Source organism: Symphalangus syndactylus, chromosome 21 (assembly GCF_028878055.3).
Source record: "Symphalangus syndactylus isolate Jambi chromosome 21, NHGRI_mSymSyn1-v2.1_pri, whole genome shotgun sequence".
Taxonomy (NCBI): domain Eukaryota; kingdom Metazoa; phylum Chordata; class Mammalia; order Primates; family Hylobatidae; genus Symphalangus; species Symphalangus syndactylus.
In genome coordinates this window covers 14,525,560-14,544,478 of record NC_072443.2, presented here as the reverse complement: position 1 = coordinate 14,544,478, position 18,919 = coordinate 14,525,560, and the positions used below count along the sequence as shown (strand labels likewise).

Genomic DNA, 18,919 nt, shown 5'->3' with positions numbered 1-18,919 from the left:
TTGTAAGCAATTAACTAGACACAGATTCTCGTAGTTTGAAAGGAGATACAGATGAGTGTACGCAATATGGCATGACTGTGGGCAAAGACAGTATGTAGAGGGTGCTAGAGAAACATAAGAAATACATCAAATCTATCCTGGGTAGGTGAATCAGACAGCTAAGGTTTACTGGAAGATGAGACACCTGTATTGATTCATTAGGACAAACAGGAATTGGAATGGAAAACAGGGGAGGGAAAAGGACAGACAGGAAAGGATATAGACAGTGTATCCCCAAATAGAGGAAGCAGATGTTAGAAAAGCCAGAGGAGTAAGAGTGTATTCACGTGGTTAAAATTGGTGCCCTAATTAGGCATGTGCGCAATGTAAGCACATCAATGATTCCAACATATCCAAATACAAGGTGCTGTCTCATAAGAAAATGAATTAAACATTGTATTTCTATGGTTCACAAAGAAGAAAAGGTCTTTGTAAGGAAATAAGGAGAAGAAATAGAGTTATGGTCCCAGGGACAATAAAAATCATCAAAGCTTAGACAAATTAGCCAATATATTCTCATTACATTCTTCTAAAGGCTGAAGTTATCATCTGTAGAAACAATTTCCAAAGAAATGTGGGAATCTTGGCCGCCTTTTCAAATAATGAAGAATCCGTTATTATTGGCAAGCTATTTTGTCAAGGCATCAGATAACGCTCATCTTTAAACATGCCTCCTATGGACAATAAAATACTGGTGACGGTTTCCAGCTTCAGATGAATCAGCTCTCCTTGCCCAGGGCACATTACCGCTCCTGACCTCTTCCCTGCCCGTGCCTTGACCTTCTCCCATTCAGACGTTATTCCCTTCCTCATGCCTGTGAGTGTCTCATATGATTCCTGAGCTGCAGCTCTAGAATTTAGCATGAGGAGGGCTGCCCTGATAGATGTCTTACATGAGTAATGCTCTTAATGATCCCCAGTGGGACTACCATATTATTCCAGCAGGATGAATCATTCAGACACAAAAAAAAATTCTATGTATTTTACTGTGAAACAGAATGAAAACTAAAAATTTCTACATTTAGAAATATTTTTCTTAAATTTTGCAAAAAATGACCAAGTTTTCCCAATGAAAAAAGCAGTTAACAAAAGTTTCTTCACATATTTAGTTTTGTAGTATATCTCAACCACCTGAGCATATTATATATACCATTTCTATGTTGCCTAAAGAAATCCTCCAAATGTTATTTTAGAAACATTTATGAATTATACACAAGATTCCTCACAGAAATGCTAGATATTCTCTTGAAAACTGTGCACAAATCAATATTTTGTAAGTTAAATAACATTTTTCACTGACAAATTATTTCAGAAATGCTTTCTTTTCATTTCTGGTTAATATTCAATTGTTACTGATTACTGACCCTTTAGATTAAGCTTCTCTCCTGAAAATATTTCTGTCAAATAACTAATACTCTATTAGCAAATAATAAAACAAATAAGGGAAACTAGATTTCAAAAAGAATCCCACAAGAAATACTTGCAGAAGGTAGGGACTTCTTTGCAATTCAGCCACAACCTCGATTTTCTTTATTTTTATTTCTTAAAATTTCCTTAATGTATTTTCTTAACATGTAATTCATATGCAACACAGTGGTGCATCTCTTAATAGCAATCAGTAAGTCTTTAAGCCATTTTGATAACTTCTCTTCTTCAAGAATATATTTATTTATTCAGCTCATCAGGGACTCTTAGCACATCAAAGGGCTCGTGGTTTTGTTGTCTTTGTTTGTTAGCTTTAGGACAAAAGAATAAACATAAACAGTAAAACTGATCACTTTGCCTGGCTCAACAAATACAATTTGTAAAATGTAAATAGCTACCAATAAAGGAGAAGCTTTTGGTTAAGTAAGCCATTATGTAAACATTTAACTAGTAACCATACAAAGAAGGGCAAACAGCAGAAAAATGAAAAGGTAAAACACAGAAGATAACAAAAAGTAAGGAGATACTGATGTATTTAGAGTAGAAATAGGCAGCAACAGATAGGTCAGTTGGCCGTAAGATGAGTGGTGTAATACTGCAGCCACAAAATGATGACTGTATACCATATTTGCTGCAAGCACTTATAATTATTATTAATTCACACTCAACTACCCATATTTATTGGTTAGGAAATTGTATTTAAAAATACAGATTTATGTTTCCTCTTGAAAAGTCCATCTGAAAGTATGTCTACATTGAGGCTGTATTTCCCTGGAGCAAGATTCAGCCAGCCACTCTTTGGCCCTAATACAAGCACTTCCTTTCTTATACAGACCTTGTATAGGCATTTCAGTTTTCAACCCTTACAAAATATTGGAAAAAAAAAAAAACAAAAACAGAATCTCATAAGTTTTATTTGTGAGACTGTAACTTTAGACCAGACTTCAGATGGTTCAGTGGGAAATAAAGGTGAAAAGACCAGTTATCTAGCTTCTTAATACATCTTAAATCTCCTGATCCAGAAAAGCATGCCATCCCAGGATACCAAGGGAATATTTATAAAATGCAAGATTTGTTGGAAGGTTAGGAGAAAGTTAAAAGTCATTTACATTTTTAAATAAAAAGGAATGTAGACTCCTCAAACTTGACCTTACACTTTAGAAAGACACTGGCTAATTAGACATATTTAAAACAATAACAACAAAAACAACATAACCAAGGGAAATGAATCTGTGTCAAATGAGAAAAATTTAAAAAAAAAATGGGCATCTTGTGCCTGAAGAATAACAAGTTTAAGCCGGGCGCGGTGGCTCACGCTTGTAATCCCAGCACTTTGGGAGGCCAAGGCGGGCGGATCACGAGGTCAGGAGATTGAGACCACGGTGAAACCCCGTCTCTACTAAAAATACAAAAAAATTAGCCGGGCGTGGTGGCGGGCGCCTGTAGTCCCAGCTACTCGGGAGGCTGAGGCAGGAGAATGGAGTGAACCCGGGAGGCGGAGCTTGCAGTGAGCCGAGATTGCGCCACTGCACTCCAGCCTGGGCGACAGAGCGAGACTCCGTCTAAAAAAAACAAAACAAACAAACAAAAAAAACAAGTTCAAAAAGAACAAAATAACTCTCTTCAAATACTGCAACTAAATTAGATTTACCTTGGGTAGCTTTGGAGGATAAAACTAAGGCCAGTAGGTCAGGAATTAGAATTAGGTTTTAGCTTAATATGCAGACAAGTTTTATAAAAATTGTAAATGTCTATGCTCTGAAGAGATAATTCCTGAAACAGAAAGTAATGAGGAAAGAATAAAGACTGTGTTCAGGGTACCACAGAGAGGGCAGAAGGACAGAGAGACAGTGATATTCCAGGTACCGTCCAAAGGATTCTCTGATAGATTGAGAATAAAAATACACATAGCATTATATCAAAGTCTATTTATCTGTATACTGCTATCCACAACCTCAAAGAAAATGCCAGAAAACAGATGTCTTAATCTCTAAGAATTAGGTTATCAAATTTATATTTATTTTACTTTCACCTTCTCTCCATTTAGTTGAAGCATGTTTTAAAATTATTTATTTTTTAAATTGACAAATAAAAATTGTATGTATTTATGGTGTACAACATGTTTTTAAATATGCAAACATTGTAGAATGGTTAAATCAAGCTAATTAACATAGGCATTATTTTTTATGGTCTAAATATAAGCTCACTCAGAGGTCATCATGCATACCTCTATTAAATCACCTACACATAGGCCAGGCTCGGTGGCCCAAGCCTGTAATCCCAGCACTTCGGGAGGCCGAGGCGAGCGGATCACGACCTCAGGAGATCAAGACCATCCTGGCTAACATGGTGAAACCCTGTCTCTACTAAAAATACAAAAAAATAAAAAAATTAAAAAAAATAAATCACCTACACAGCAATCAACCATTTACCATAAATTCCTTAGGCACAGGGATTCTTTCTACTTTGTTGCCTGGTTAGGTGACTGAAAGAATGAATGAGATTATTAAATAATGCTCTTTACAATACAACAATGTCAAAAGTGAAATTCTGTAATAACCAATAGCTGTAAAGTCTACCTCTTAAAGCAGGTTTTTCAGATACCCACTCCTAAGTGCACCTCTCAAATACTTTCCCTAGTCAAACAAGTCATCTCCACTATTTCTCTCAGCACTCTTTGGGAACCTACTTATTCCAGGAAGAGTTTCCTGACTAAGTTAATCTCCTGACCCACCAGTTCCCAAAATGCAATTCTCCCTTGTTTCATCATATCAGAAACATCTTTCATTTATGTAGTGCCAACAATTCACTAATGTAAATCGACATTTCATTTTGTGGTCTATATGTACACAACTTGAATCTTGTATTAAAAGCTCTTGCACATTATCAGGTATGCCTGAAATATTCCTTAAAATGTCTAATAGCAGCAAACGTCAGCAGCTGCTTAATAATAATTTCTTATTATTATCACGATTGATAGTAGTTTACTGGGGAACAAATAATGTTATTAAGCTCCATTAATAATAAACAAGTAGCATTAAATGAATGGCAAACTGCAAAGCAATGGATGTACTAAAATATATTTATCATGAAGCATGTATGTGTGTGTGTATACATATATATGTATATGTATACTATGTATGTATACATATATATGTATACTATGTATGTATACATATATTGTATACTATGTATGTATACATGTATATGTATATATGTATGTATACATATATATGTATACTATATATGTATATACATATATACATTTATGTATACATACATTTTTTTTTTGACAGACAGTATCTCACTTTGTCACCCTGACTGGAGTGCAAAGGCATGAACACAGCTCACTGCATTGTCAACCTCCTGGGCTCATCCACCCCCCTCAGCTTCCCAAGTAGCTGAGACTAAAAGCATGCGCCACCACACCACGCTAATTCTTTTTTTTTTTTTTTTTTTTTTCTATAGCGTCTCATTATGTTGCCCAGGACAGTCTCAAACTTCTGGGCTGAAGCAGTCCTCCCACCTCAATCTCCCAAAGTACTAAGATTACAGGCATGAGCCACTTCACCCAGCCCTGAAGTGTGTGTGTGTGTGTGTGTGTGTGTGTGTGTGTGTGTGTATGTTTTTTGTTTTGTTTTGTTTTGAGATGGAGTCTCGCTGTTGTCGCCTGAGCTGGAGTGCAATGGCACAATCTTGGCTCACTGCAACTTCTGCCTCCCAGGTTCCAGCAATTCTCCTGCCTCAGCCTCCGGAGTAGCTGAGATCACAGGTGCCCACCACAACGCCTAGCTAATATTTTTTTTTTTTTTAGTAGAGATGGGGTTTCATCATGTTGGCCAGGCTGGTTTCAAACTGCTGATCTCAGGTGGTCCACCCGCCTCAGCCTCCCAAAAGTGCTGGGATAACAGGTGTGAGCCACCATGCCCAGCCTGAAGTATATTTTAAGACAGTGTAAAAACCTTAATAAGAACCAAGTCTCAAATAAGGGAAGGTTTTAGATATGATACTGTTTTGATTAGTGATATAGAGTAAGAAACTGGGGAAAGCTTCAATCTTCATTTAAGCCTTACGTAAACTCCCAAACCTATGCAAATAGATGAATATAAATATACAATCCCATCTACATATTTGGAAATAACTTTGGAAGACCACTGAATTCAGCTGAGAAAACCCTACCTAAGAAATTATACAACAGCCATAGTCAGAAACACATATTTAAAACAGTAAGAAAAGCAAAAGAATGGTATTCCCAAAACCAACTGCATTACTTCTCAAAGAGTACTGATTACAGTGCTGTTTTTGATAGCTATCACAGACTTACACAGGTTTCATTGGCAGGAATTATGTGAACCAATGTTAAAGTCTTCCTTTGTTTTCTGTAAAACTTGTCATTGGAGAAGAACACACCTTTAAAGGAATGCTAATCACAGATTCTAACTAAGCTTCTGCTTAACGTGTTTTATTATCAATAACATCTTATCACCATTTATTATCAAAATCAAAAAATGAAAATGAAAGAATCAGTTCCTTATAGAAGTTGGATAACACTGATTCTATTTTCTCTATAACACAATTCTACTGACACAATTGAGCTGTCATAAAAACTAGGTGGTACTTACAATTTCAAATTTATTCCACAAACTGAACGGCACTGAAAAAACCATGTTATGGGGCTGGACTTACGTTTCTGTGTTGTAGGGTGTGTAATACCAGGGTACACTCTTTTTTGTGGGTTATCATGTGACAAAGAGAAGAAAGCAACAGACAGTAAGATGTAACATAAAAATCAAACATCTAAAAAGGAACTAAAACAGGTTGGCAGCATGATGCAGTTCCCTCCCAAAAAAGCATCTAAATATGTTCTAAACATATTTTACACTGTTTCGTATACATTCATTATCTTTAAGTGTGTTTGTAGAATTGTGAAAAGCAAGAATTCTGAGATGAGACAGGCTAATTTTATATCCCCACTCTACTACTTTGACTGGCTATAGTTAAAGAGCTTAACTTGTTGAACCTCATTTTTCATACTGACGGACAGGGCTAATAACAACACATTTTTCTAATGTGATTGTTTGAAGTATTAAATAAGATAAGGCATGTTAGCACTTTGTCAAGCAGACAATAACACTCTAACTTTTAGGCCTTATCAGTATTACCATTCTTATTAGAGATATTATTGATTCCTAGTGTTTCAGGTTTCGTGTATACAACTGGGCCTATACTACTACATCGATCATCATTTAATAAGTCACTTGGGTTTTTTCATCATGTAATACCTATATTTATTTATCTATATCTACATATAGACTCCTAAAAAGCAATGAGCTCTTAAGATTCAATGACCTATGACAGGAGAAAAGATCAAATAACACAGTGAGTTTCTTTTTCTTCATCACCATACTGAATTTAAATCAAAGCTGTCCTTAGGGTGCTTGTGTTCAATCTGAATTCATGGAGACTAATAGCAATGATCTTGTCAGTGAATGCGCCTCCTATTTGCATAGATATCTGAATGAAAGCTTTACGTCTCCCCTGTTTTTCTTCTACAGATTTAGATTTTGGAAATATATTACTAAATTCATTAATTTTAGCAAGTGGTTGTTCTACCAGATTGCTAGGAAATTTTCACTTCTCTTCAGATACAAGGGAAATGAACAGATGAGTTTTATTTTCCACAGCCTGTACAAGATGGTTTACTTTAGTCAGACAACTTGCTAATGGAACGGTCTGGATATACTGAAATTACTTCCCAAACGAAGCAACTAAAGAAGTTTAAAGCTACCCAGAGGTATGTGTAGTTAACACATACAAAGGTACTTTAACTCAGTTTGTTGTATGAGCAAGGACCATTTTAGTGACGTTTCAGAGTGACAGACTTCCTTTTCAATAAAGCCTAAGTATACAAAATCAGCTTTAGAGCTATGCAGCTAAAAAGCAGACATGTTCTTGTATAGGAAAGGAATTGCAATTAGATACACTTCTTTAGCCAAATTAAAAGTCCACCATTAGTGAAAAAAGAAAATCACAAGCTAAACAAGAAAATGTAACAGCAGGCAAGTTAAGTTGGAGATCAAATCATGTGACTTAGTGTATCTCATTAGCACTGTGTTGCCAAATGACATTGAAACAGACATTTGTGACCTGATTCATTCATTCTTTGGCTTCATTTTCTCTTCCTACTCTACCTGAAATTGCTAATAACATAAAAGGGCTTCAATCACGTTAGTGCAGAGAAGCTAAAATCTAGCCTTCTACCAATACCCAGGAATGAACTTGGCAAGTTGGTGTTATATATATATATATATATATATATTTCCATAGTGTTGCATAAGTTATGACCATACCTAACATGATCCAAAGACTTTTATGTCATATGAATATTATCTTGTTATGCTCATTGAAATTATAAGTTAAATCGAGAGATAACATATACCTGAAACGGCTTTTCAAGAACTTAATAGTCATACGTAACAAAGTTTTTTACTCTTTAACTTTCTATACAAACTGGCCACACAAACTGTGTTTCAAGCAGAACACTGCAAATAATCTTAGAAGAGAGCTTTGAGGACTCCACGCTCCTTTCATGGCTGACTGTGGACAAGCTGTCCCCAGCTCTCAGGTCCTGTACAGATGAGTTGAATTTAGACATACTTTGAATTTGATACTTTCTGAAATCTAACCAAGAGCATCTTGAGAAAGTGTTTTAACTGTGAGCTGTTATTGCCAGAAGTAGCTTAAAAATGTTTTCTAGTAAACCTTGCTCTACTTAACTGAAAGACTAACATGATTTGAAAAATAGATCCCCAAAATACTGTATTATTAGGAACCAAAACCGACTATTTCCTATATGCTGCATACAAAGCAATCACTTGACACAAAAAGACTATATTCCCACTTAACACAGAACCACATTGCTCTGTTGACATTTGCTTGTATCCTTTGATGGTGCTTTTAACGCTTCATTTAAGTGTCAAACTAGGTGACAAGCATTAAGCCCAGATAGACTATTTAGTCTCATCTTGTGACCCTAGAACATTTTCTACAATTGCTTACCTTCTAGCCACTTTCCCCCAAAAATAATATGAATTAATTAAATAAAATAAACAGAATGTTCTTTTCCGGCTCTAAGCCATGGACAGCTGTGAATGCCACAGAGGTACTTCTCTCCTTGAATAAAGTCAGAAAGATATGCACAGTCATGCTGTTCAAAATATTATTTTATGTGTGGAACAACACTGTCATAAGACGTTTGGAAGCCAAGTAAAATCACAGAAGTAAGAGGATTTGTAGCAGCCTGTTTTGGCTGAAGGGAAATGAGGCTGAGCTCTCCCATGAAGCAAGCAACATGACACCTTTCGGTGTTAGAAATAGCCTTTTGGATGGTTAAAAAAGAGAGGAAAAAGCAAAGCAGTGGAGATCAAAGCTATCTCCCTGTACACTACAGATCATCTTTTTTTCTTCCTCTTCCTCAACAGCAAGATTGAAGGAAGGGGCTGAAAGTGGAGGGAGAAGGGGAAAGGAAACCATGCTAATGCAGAATTGTAAAGAATGGAAGTAGCCTTTTGATCTCCACAGGATGGCAACTTTATTGGCTATGCATAAGCAGTTTCCAACCAGCTGATGAACCAGGTATGAAGGCTCCACTCTTCCATGATCAGTAACCATGAAGTGAGTTATCTGTGAACAGCAGTCAAGCAGAAGGCTCATCTACTAAATGATCACCAGCCCATACTCAACCCAGAGCCAAAGAGCAACCACAGGGGAAACGATTGTCTCTCCACAGGCTCTTCTGTGAGGAGTACCAATTATTTGCCTTGGGATTCAGAGCAGAGCAAAATCTTTCCTCAAGTGTGCAAGAAGAACAATGCCATTCATTTTCCAAAATACAACTTGGAAGCCACGTGCATCTGCATCACCGGCAGACAATGTTTTGAATCACATTCAGTCTCCTCTTTTAAGCATGCCAGAAAATGCAGACATAATCAAGGCTGAATGTGAACTGGTTAGACGATGTAAAGAACTGACTGTCTTGCCCGGTGATCTAAAAATTAGAGACCATTTTCTTAATGACAGGAAGAATAATGCCTTCCTTCCAAATTCTCAAGTGTTCAAACCACAGTCTTATTTAAGTGGATTTTTTTTGAGACAAGTTTTAAAATAAAAAGTGAGTGAACCATAATCTTTCTTATTTAAATTCTTCATTTCTCTCTTTCAACTAGGAAAATGCACAGTAAAGAGTTTTAGAGCTAGCTTGGTTCAAATCCCTGCTGAACCACATTCCCTAACTTCCCTATGATATAGTTTCCACAACAGTAAAATCAGGGCACAGTAGTATCTTAGAAATAACAGCATATATGTCATAGGATTTTTATGAGCATTAAATAAGATAATGGTGAGTGTTTAGTAAGTGATATCCTAGCTTCACAGTATAAGAAGCCATTTTCATGAAGTTTCTTATTGCACCTAGAGTTTGAACTCCATCTCATCTTTTAATTATTTCCTTCTTTCACTTCACTGGTCTCCTTTAAGCAAAAGCGTTACCATACAGAAGGTAACTACTTGGTGTATCAGTCTTCTACATACATTGAGGTAGTCAATATTCTAAAGTCTTATCATATGTAGCTTAAAAAAAACTGTTCTATTGATTCATGAAAGAGTTAAACATGCTTCAAATTGCTTTTTTTTTTTTTTGTTTTAAAAATGCAATCTAGTTCTTTATATAGTTGTTGAATTTAAGAGAATATACACTGACATCATATTTTCAGAAATCCACTTCTTGGGCTGGGCACACTGGTTCATCCCTGTAATCCCAGCACTTTGGGAGGCTGAAGCAGGCAGATCACCTGAGGTCAGGAGTTTGAGACCAGCCTTGCCAACATAGCGAAAACCCATCTCTACTACTAAAAATACGAAAATTAGCCTGGCATGGTGGTGGGATCTGTAATTTCAGCTACTCAGGAGGCTGAGGCAGAAGAATCACTTGAACCCAGGAGGCAGAGGTTGCAGTGAGCCAAGATCGCAGCACTGCACTCCAGCCTGGGTGACAGGGTGAGACTCGATTTCAAAAAAAGAAAACGAAATCCACTTGTTGGATTTGCTTCTTGCGCTGTGTGTGGTCAGAGGACACACTCCCACTTGGCTGCTCTGTCTACTTCCACTGTATCCCTGCCTGTATCTTAAAACTAGCTTAATTCTAGACCTCAGTTTCTACCACACTTCCCCAGACTTCTGCTTTTTGTTTATTTCTTTATTTTTCTTTTTGGTGCCTTTCTTTCATGTAGTCTATAGATTACCTTAGGCCTAATTTTAAATTGAATGATAACTTTGCTTTCCTTCTATTTTCCTATATGAAATCAAGCTCGCAGGGCAGTTTATATTTTTGTTTTTAAAATCAAATATTTTTCTAAAGGTCAAAAATTAACCTAAATATCACCTTAACATCTTTAATTAACACAGATGATAATAAATAAAGATTCAGCCACTTATAGTCTTCACTGAGAAGCTGTTATCCTGTTTCCTTCCCATTGGATTCCTGTTGCCCAGTTATTTCAAATTATAGATATCTAGTCAATGTAAAAACGAAAAATAAATGGTCATTGTTAGTCTGAAATTTAGCATTCTGTATCACTTTAAATTACATAAGAATATTTCATTTGTTGTAGCAAAGACTAAGAAAAAACTTCAGGTGAACTTTCTGTTCTAAGACCTTTTAACCATAAATGTCTTATGCATTAGAATGCCCATTATCAAGAAATAAAGATATTTTAAAAGATATCACAGTATTCAAGTATGTACGTTTAAACCCCGAAAGGTTATAAAGAAACTAGCCAGATCGTATTGGAACTACACAACAATCTTACCAGAAAGAAAGATGGAAGGAGGGAAAGAGGAAGAGAGACGGGAGACCAGACAATTGGCTCAAATAGTGAAACTTATCTAAAAAAGTTCCTCTTCCCAAAAGAAACCCTCCCCTAACCCCCCCCAAAAAAAAAACAAGAAAAAGAATGACAGTACCAGTAAACTATCATTTATTTGAAATTCAAATCTCATCCTAAGTTTGGACTGAAATTCAATTATTTTTTCACTTAAAAGCAGGTTTTAAGCAAATGGATTTGAGAAGAGGAAGTCTATGAGGGAAAAAATGTTTAAAATCAGATCCTGAGAGATAACATGGATTTTTTTTCAGGGCTACCTCTCCTGCACCCTCCCACCCCGCAAACTCACCAGAAGTCTATCTGTCCATAGAAAAGGCAGATAGACCAACTAATTAAATGAATCTCCCTGAAAAATGAATTTCTGAAGGAATAACCACTTTTTATAAATCTCAGTTTCATTGAATGAAAGGTTATTTTTTGTAGCATCAAGTTAATAGATAAAAGGCTATGGGAAGTGAACACTCTTAAGCACAAGACTTAATACTAAGTACGCCATCAACATACCAAAATGGAGTTTATAATCTGTTTGAAGAAAACTGTTGGACTTTGTTAAGTTGGCAGACAGTTAAAAAAGGAAGAAAAGAAAAAAGAAAAAAAGAACTGACAACCAATAGATGGTTTTACAGGTTAAATCTTGTTGAAGGTAAGTTATCCCCTCAGTACACTTTGATTTATTTAAGCTCACCACATTTCTCTTAAATACACTCCATTAACAAGTGATAGACTGTGATCTTAGGCTTGGGGCAAGACATGAAACACAATCTTTCAAGAACTTCATTCATTCTCTGACCAGGTGTCTTGAACACACCCAGGTTACTAGTCACGTGAGTTCTGTGAAGTATTATTCAAATCGATAGTGTTGCTTTATAACAGAACACTGTCATGAAATCACCCTACTAGCTCAATAGTCTGGCCTCCCAAGTTCAGATTCACAGCATGAGCGAAAGTGATCAGAGGAATAAAAAGCTTCAGGTTATGTATGAGGGAGCACTTTAGAAAGAAGCTTTTGTCCTGAAAAGTGGTAAATTAGATAGGCACACCTATAGGAAAAACTTAGGTTTACAAAAATCATCAATGGCTTAAATGGAAAATTAAATCAGAAACAGAAAAAGTAGAAATTTTAGATTTCTAAAAGCTAGAAATCAGTGTAGCTCTAACATTATAATTGTCTCATATCTACTGAAATTGCAATCCTCAGATATTTACTACTCAAATTATTAAATCTAATAGGACAGTACTTCCCAAATAATTCTCCAAGTGAAGACAGAATTTCCAAGTTGACACGACCAACTTTCAGTGATACCTTATTAGTGTGACCCTATCTTTAATCTACAGCCATGATAAAATGTTCCAACATATACAAACTCAACTCAAACAGTGACTAATGACCATTAACCCCCTATCTTCAGTAATCTGCCCCTCCAGTCATTTATCACAATGACACTTCACTTTACACACGTAAATAAACTTTAACCAGAAAGGTGAATCAACAGAAATCTCAAAGGTATCTGAAGCTGTAAATTAAACTAGGGAGAGACACAGCCAAGAGAGGCAAATAGAGAGATCAGATTTTAATGTTTTTGATTTGCATCCATGGCTAGGGGTGGGGAACTGGAGGGACCATTCAATTACTCTGATATGCAAACTAAGGAAAAATAAGGCATTACAGAAGGAGAAGCTGGAAGTGGGGAATGACAACCTCAAGGAGTTAGTCTACTCATCCCTCCACTGTGACATACATGAGATATACCAGGTTGAAACTTCACTTTCTGTTGTCTTCAAAGGAGTAACAATTTAATAATTTTTAAAATTTACTTTAGTTGCAAATCTTCCTTGTAACTTCTAGCCAGCAAGCACAATTCATAGGCTAAAATTCTTTTAGGAGTTTATTCGCTATCATTTAGCTGAGGCATGTGGGGTTTTTTTCCCCCCTTTTCTTACTCTGTTAACTATCTGCCTTAAGTAAAATCCCTGGTCAAAACATAAATGATAATCATAGACCACAAAAGCTGAAACTTTTAAAATCGTTTCATAATTGCGCAAACTGAGTGACTCTTACCGATAAGCCCTGATGCAACTTGAAGCTCAGTATGCGAATGTGACTATAAAAATTCCGAGGTGCAGTGTGTGTGTGTGTGTGTGTGTGTGTGTGTGTGTGTGTGTGTATTTTAAAGCCTGAAATCGGATCCGTGATTGAAACCAGAATCTACCAAAAGGAAAGAAACAAAAGTTGAGTCGTGGCTCAGTTCACCCACAGTAAAAAAGTTTCCTAGGGAGTGTAAGGAAACTATTTCCAAGTGTAGATGCAGTGTGTACTCTTATGTCAGAAGGGTCTCGTTTCAGCATCCTTCCAACACTTCATACGGAATTTCAGTATTATTTAATTAATCCTAAACATCCCAAATTCAGCTGTTTTCTTTCGCCAATGAGAATCCCCAGGCGACTAACTGTCCCCTTTCCGATGCTTGCAACCGCCTGTTTTCCTTCTAAACCCAGCGAGGCAGTGGCTATTTTATATCCTACCTTAAGAAGGAGTTATTTCGTGAAGCTTCTTCAGAATCAAATTTAATTACAGACTTTGGTTACATAAAACAACTACTAATAACCCCTTGTGCTCGGAAGAGGAGGGGCTAGAGGAGGACTCGCCTCAGGAATCCTGGCAAGCCCGTGGGCCACAAGCTTCCAGGGCGCACATTTCCCTCCCCAGGGAAGCAGCCGGTGGCTGATACTCACTTGGGCTCATCCTGGGGGCCCGAGCTCACTGCCAGCCGCTGCCTCCTCCCACCCTAGTGCTTAGACGTGCGTTTGCCCAGAGTAATCTAGGCGTGCCCTGAACTTGGCAAAAGGCCGAGATCTGCAAAGAGTCTTGAGGAGGTTCAGGGGTGGAGGGGAGGTTTTGGGGAATGGGGAAAAAGAGACAACCCCAAACGCGAACTAGGAACATTTTCGCCTAAAAGTCTTGCAGGAATCGAGCCCCTCCGGCCTTAGGAGGGAAGGGCAACCACAATACACTTCTGGGTTCGACTGTGAAAAGTGGAGAGGGGGCGAACAGGGAGGATCAAGGGTGAAGAAAGAAGACGTGGGGTTACCTGAGCAGAGACATATGAATCCAAACAGGTAAAAGCGAGCGGGCTCCGCAATCATTGTCCTCGGGTGGATCCTGCATACAGTCTCATGCCAAGAGGAGGGAGTGGAAAGAGGGTCCCCAAATGTATGAAGCCACACACCACACACACCACACACAAAGGCTTAATATAAGCAACGTGGGTCAATTAGCCAGGAGTTTTCAGGGCAATGACTCGTCGACCTTTCCGGACGCTTGTCAGAATCTCAGAGACTCTTGCAGAGGAAGAATTCCAAGGTTTGTCTTCTCCGGCCCCAGGATTTCCGAGGAGGCTCACACACTTTCAAGAACCATCCAAAGCGAACAACAAAGAGCCGAAGCAGAAGCGCAGCGGGGCCGTCTCCTGCCTCCAGGTCTCGCTGAGCCCCCCGGCGTGCGCCCCCACAAAGTGCGGCCGAGCGGCGCTGCGAGGGCAGGCGCGGCGGCGGCGGCGGCGGCGGCGAAGTCGGGGTGTGAGGGCGGGTCAGGGAGGGCCAAAAAGTGCTTCTCCGTCTCCCGGCGAGCCCAGTCAGCAGCGGGCCACCCGCGGCGGCGGCGGCGGGAGCAGCCAAAGTAGCAGCGGCAGCTCCGGAGGACGGGCTCGGGGCGCCGGGAGTGTGACTGGGTGACTCCGCGCGCGGGGGGCGAGCGAGGGGGCGGTGCGGCGACAGCGGCTGCCTGGGCGGGCCCTTGTTCCCATCACTTGGGGGATGCGGAGGGGACCGGGGACGGCAGCAGGACCGCGGGCACTCGCACGTCTTCCGGGCGCCCCCAGCCCCGCGCGGCGCCCAACATCGCCCTCGGCCCCTCGCCCTCTGGGGCGCTCGCAGGCACCCCTCAACTTCGCAGACGCCCAAACTTCCTGGGGGTCGCTGCCCGCACCCCTGGCTCCTGGAAGCCGCAAAGCGGCAGCTCGCGGCTCTCCCCGGGGTGGCAGAGAAGGGCCGGGAGGATGCTGCTGCGGGTGGGAGACACGGCCGCCGCGGCTCACCCCAGCTCCTCCCGGATCAGCGGCGGCTGAAGTTTCTGCTCTCACGCTGCCTCCTCTCCGGCTCAATTGCCTGTGGGTTTCCCCCCAGTCCCCGCGGCTCGCAGTTTCCTCCCTCTCCTCCCCGGCCCGATAAGACTTAAAGGGGCCGCATGGTCCTTTCCATGCTTCACTCTACGCTCCAGGCGCCGGTCAGGCAAGTTCTGCTCCTCAATATTTCCATCCACAAGCCAGGGGTGCCCAACTGCGCCCTCAGGTGAGAATCCAATTGCTCGGAATCGGAAATCCAGGCGAGTGAAAACCCGTCTTGTTTCTCTCGCCACCCTAGCTCCCCTGCACCTTTCTCCAAATGGAACCTCCCAGCCAAAGACTTCAAAAATCCTCCTGGTCCAACTTAACCTCTTCCTTGCCGCTTCCAGGAATTGAAATAAACTCTCAACTCCACTCTCAGTTCTCCCCATTCCCATTTAAAATAAAATAAAAAAATCAATTTTGAGCAACATGGCTTTAGGACACGAGGTAAACAGAGAACTATCCAGAACGTATCAGTAGATGGGCAGTCTCTTACAACCATCCTTTTCTTTTAAGTTGCAGTTGTTGAAGGTCTTGTAGAAAAGATATCCAAATCATAAGGCACAGGGTTGGGCCTTGGGATAATTTCCTCATGTTTCATTTGAAACCGTCTCTTTCAGCTTCATAGACTCCACACATTAGAAAGCTAACAATGGGGAGGTAATTTTAAAAGAGAGAGAGAGAGAGAAACAAATGCAAAAAACAATCTTGACTAGCCCAGAGTTTGCAGTCAGGAGAAGCTAGTCAGGCATAGGTTTGACACCCAGTATACCCGCCCTGAAATCCCAACCTGCCAGTTATAGCTCTGTGACCAGGTCTGTTTTCTCTTCTCTGTTTCTGTTCTCGAGGTATTTTATTGCATTAACAAAAAATACACAAGGCGAAACAAACCTGACACACCTGAAAGGCATTCATTCATTGAGTCAGTCATTTTTCTTTCTTTCTTTTAAATTAGACACAGTGGCCAGGCGCTGTGGCTCACACCTGTAATCCCAGCACTTTGGGAGGCCCGAGCGGGCAGATCACTTAAGGTCTGGAGTTCGAGACCAGCCTGACCAATATGGTGAAACCCCCTTTCTACTAAAAATTCAAAAATTAGCCGGGCGTGGTGGCATTCGCCTGTAGCCCCAGCTGCTCGGGAGGCTGAGACAGAAGAATTGCCTGAACCCAGGAGGCGGAGGTTGCAGTGAGCCGAGATAACTTGCCGCTGCACTCCAGCCTGGGCGACAGAGCGAGACTCTGTCTCAAATAAATAAATAAATAAATAAGAAACACTATGTAAAATACCTAACATGCCTAATGCTGAATAAATGGCAGAATTATTATCTACAGAGTTGTGTACCATAACTTCACAAAAATTATTTGGTGTCTAGCGTTATATATAAGAAGCTGCTTTGGGTGGTTGCCTCTGGAGGAGAGAAGTGCGCAATGGATAGCGCAGAGAAGGAGGATTTGCTCTTTTCTACCTAGCGTTGTGCTTTTCCATTTCTTTTCAGGTGAGCACATTCATTACCTAATGGAAGATAAAAATTTAAAAGCAAAGTGTACATTGATTTTGGTTGCTGCTGGTGCAACCAACGACCTTAGAGCGACATTTTGTGGAAACTCTGGTTAACAGCACCTATCTTTGAAAGTGAAAGATAGTTTAATCCTGAGAAAACTGACTATAAATTCAGTAAACAGCCTGGAGATAAAAATTCAAAGACTCCAACCAAAATCTTTTCAGCAGTAAAAACATGAATGGGCAGTCAAAGCTGGAAAGCATACACCGATTTGGTCTTGCTAAAGGATATTTAGTGAAAAACAGAATATATCTCTTTTTTCTTGGAATAAAAAATACTTTTAAGATAAGCTTACCTAGTAATAGAAAACAAATAAACACTAAAGTGTGGTACTTGAGAGAAAGAGGGCAAGATGGAGAGAAAATTCAAATCCGCATATCATTTGAATGTACGTTAAATAAAGATGTCGAACTTTCACTTAGTAATGGAGGTATACTTTTAAATATCATGAAGAATACGTATAAGGATCCCTATTGCATTGTTCCCCCAAGTGGATCTCCTGGTCTCTGGAAGTTTGCTCATATCTCTCTCAAGATTTCTTTTGCCATTTATCTCATTGAATGCAAACCATATTAATATCACCCTTGATTTCTCAACTTTAGTAAGCAACACCCACGCATCCCCTCTCTTCCACTCCTAGAGACGATTTTTTTTTTTTTTTTTTTCAGAGACGGATTCTCTCTGTCGCCCAGGCTGGAGTGCAGGGGTGTGATCTCGGCTCACTGCAAGCTCCACCTCCCGGGTACAGGCCATTCTCCTGCCTCAGCCTCCCGAGTAGCTGGGACTACAGGCGCCCGCCACCACGCCCAGCTAATTTTTTGTATTTTTAGTAGAGACGGGGTTTCACCGTGTTAGCCAGGATGGTCTCGAGCTCTTGACCTCGTGATCCATCCGCCTCGGCCTCCCAAAGTGCTGGAATTACAGGCGTGAGCCACCGCGCCCGGCCTAGAGATGATATTTCCTAGGACAGTCAGCAGTAAGTATCCTCAAGGAACTCATTTTTGGCCAGCCCCCTGATGAAGACCATCATCACCAACTCATATGTTAGTCCTTTCTTTTTCCTGCCTCATCCAAAGTGTATCTATTTTCTGTCTATTATATCGGTAAAGATGGCATGCAAAGACAAGAACTTGTATTCAGAAGGCATTACGGATCTATAAGAAGTGAAACTCAGTGCATCTGAGAACTTTTGTATCTACTTCCTTTTCCTCACTCATGCAAATAAACACTTGGTGAACATCATCTACGTGCAAGAAACAGTAAAGTGTGCTGTAGGGACAAGATGCAAATCTAATTCCTTTCTTTTCGGCTTTTAGAGCTCCTTCTGTGGGGAGGTGCACAAAACAGAACAGGCTTCAGGGTGGAATCTGTCTGAAAAAAATAAAAACAAAGTGCCATGGGGGTTAAATGACATCCCAGTACATTCCTAGAGATGGATGCATCATAGCAACTTGTCACCTTTTCACTTTTGCTCCTGAACTTTAAATTACCTAGAAGAATGCATGAAATGCTGGTGGTGTCTGTGTGAGTGCCTGTGCAAGTGTGAGTGTACACAGGTGGACGAGGAATGTACTCACAGATCTTCAGGGAACTCTGACATGTACAAGAGAACCTTGACTCATTCCAGTTTGGGTGGGAGACACAGCACAAGGAAGGAGAAAGTGTGGTAACTTGTACTCAGGAAGCCTTTTCTGATCACTGTGATCTGAATGAATGGTGGGTTCTAAATTTCCATTTAGAGAATTCTCATCTCATTTAGAGTCTGTGAAATTCGGGATCCCAAAAATTC

General features: G+C 39.9%; 1 protein-coding gene across 7 annotated transcripts in view; it reads right to left on the bottom strand.

Annotated features, from left to right (window-relative positions):
* The window catches only part of ROBO1 (roundabout guidance receptor 1), a 1,209,916-nt gene that overhangs the window by 413,061 nt on the left and 777,936 nt on the right, over positions 1 to 18,919 (bottom strand). For 3 of the 7 annotated variants that reach the window (XM_055259187.2, XM_055259188.2, XM_055259186.2), the window contains exon 1: positions 14,495 to 15,571. The exons of the other annotated variants lie outside the window; for them this stretch is intronic. In XM_055259187.2, the coding sequence (XP_055115162.2) occupies positions 14,495 to 14,549 (55 nt within the window). In that variant the 5' untranslated portion in view covers positions 14,550 to 15,571. Of the gene's footprint in view, positions 1 to 14,494; positions 15,572 to 18,919 lie in introns of those variants that run through there. 7 annotated transcript variants of the gene reach the window in all.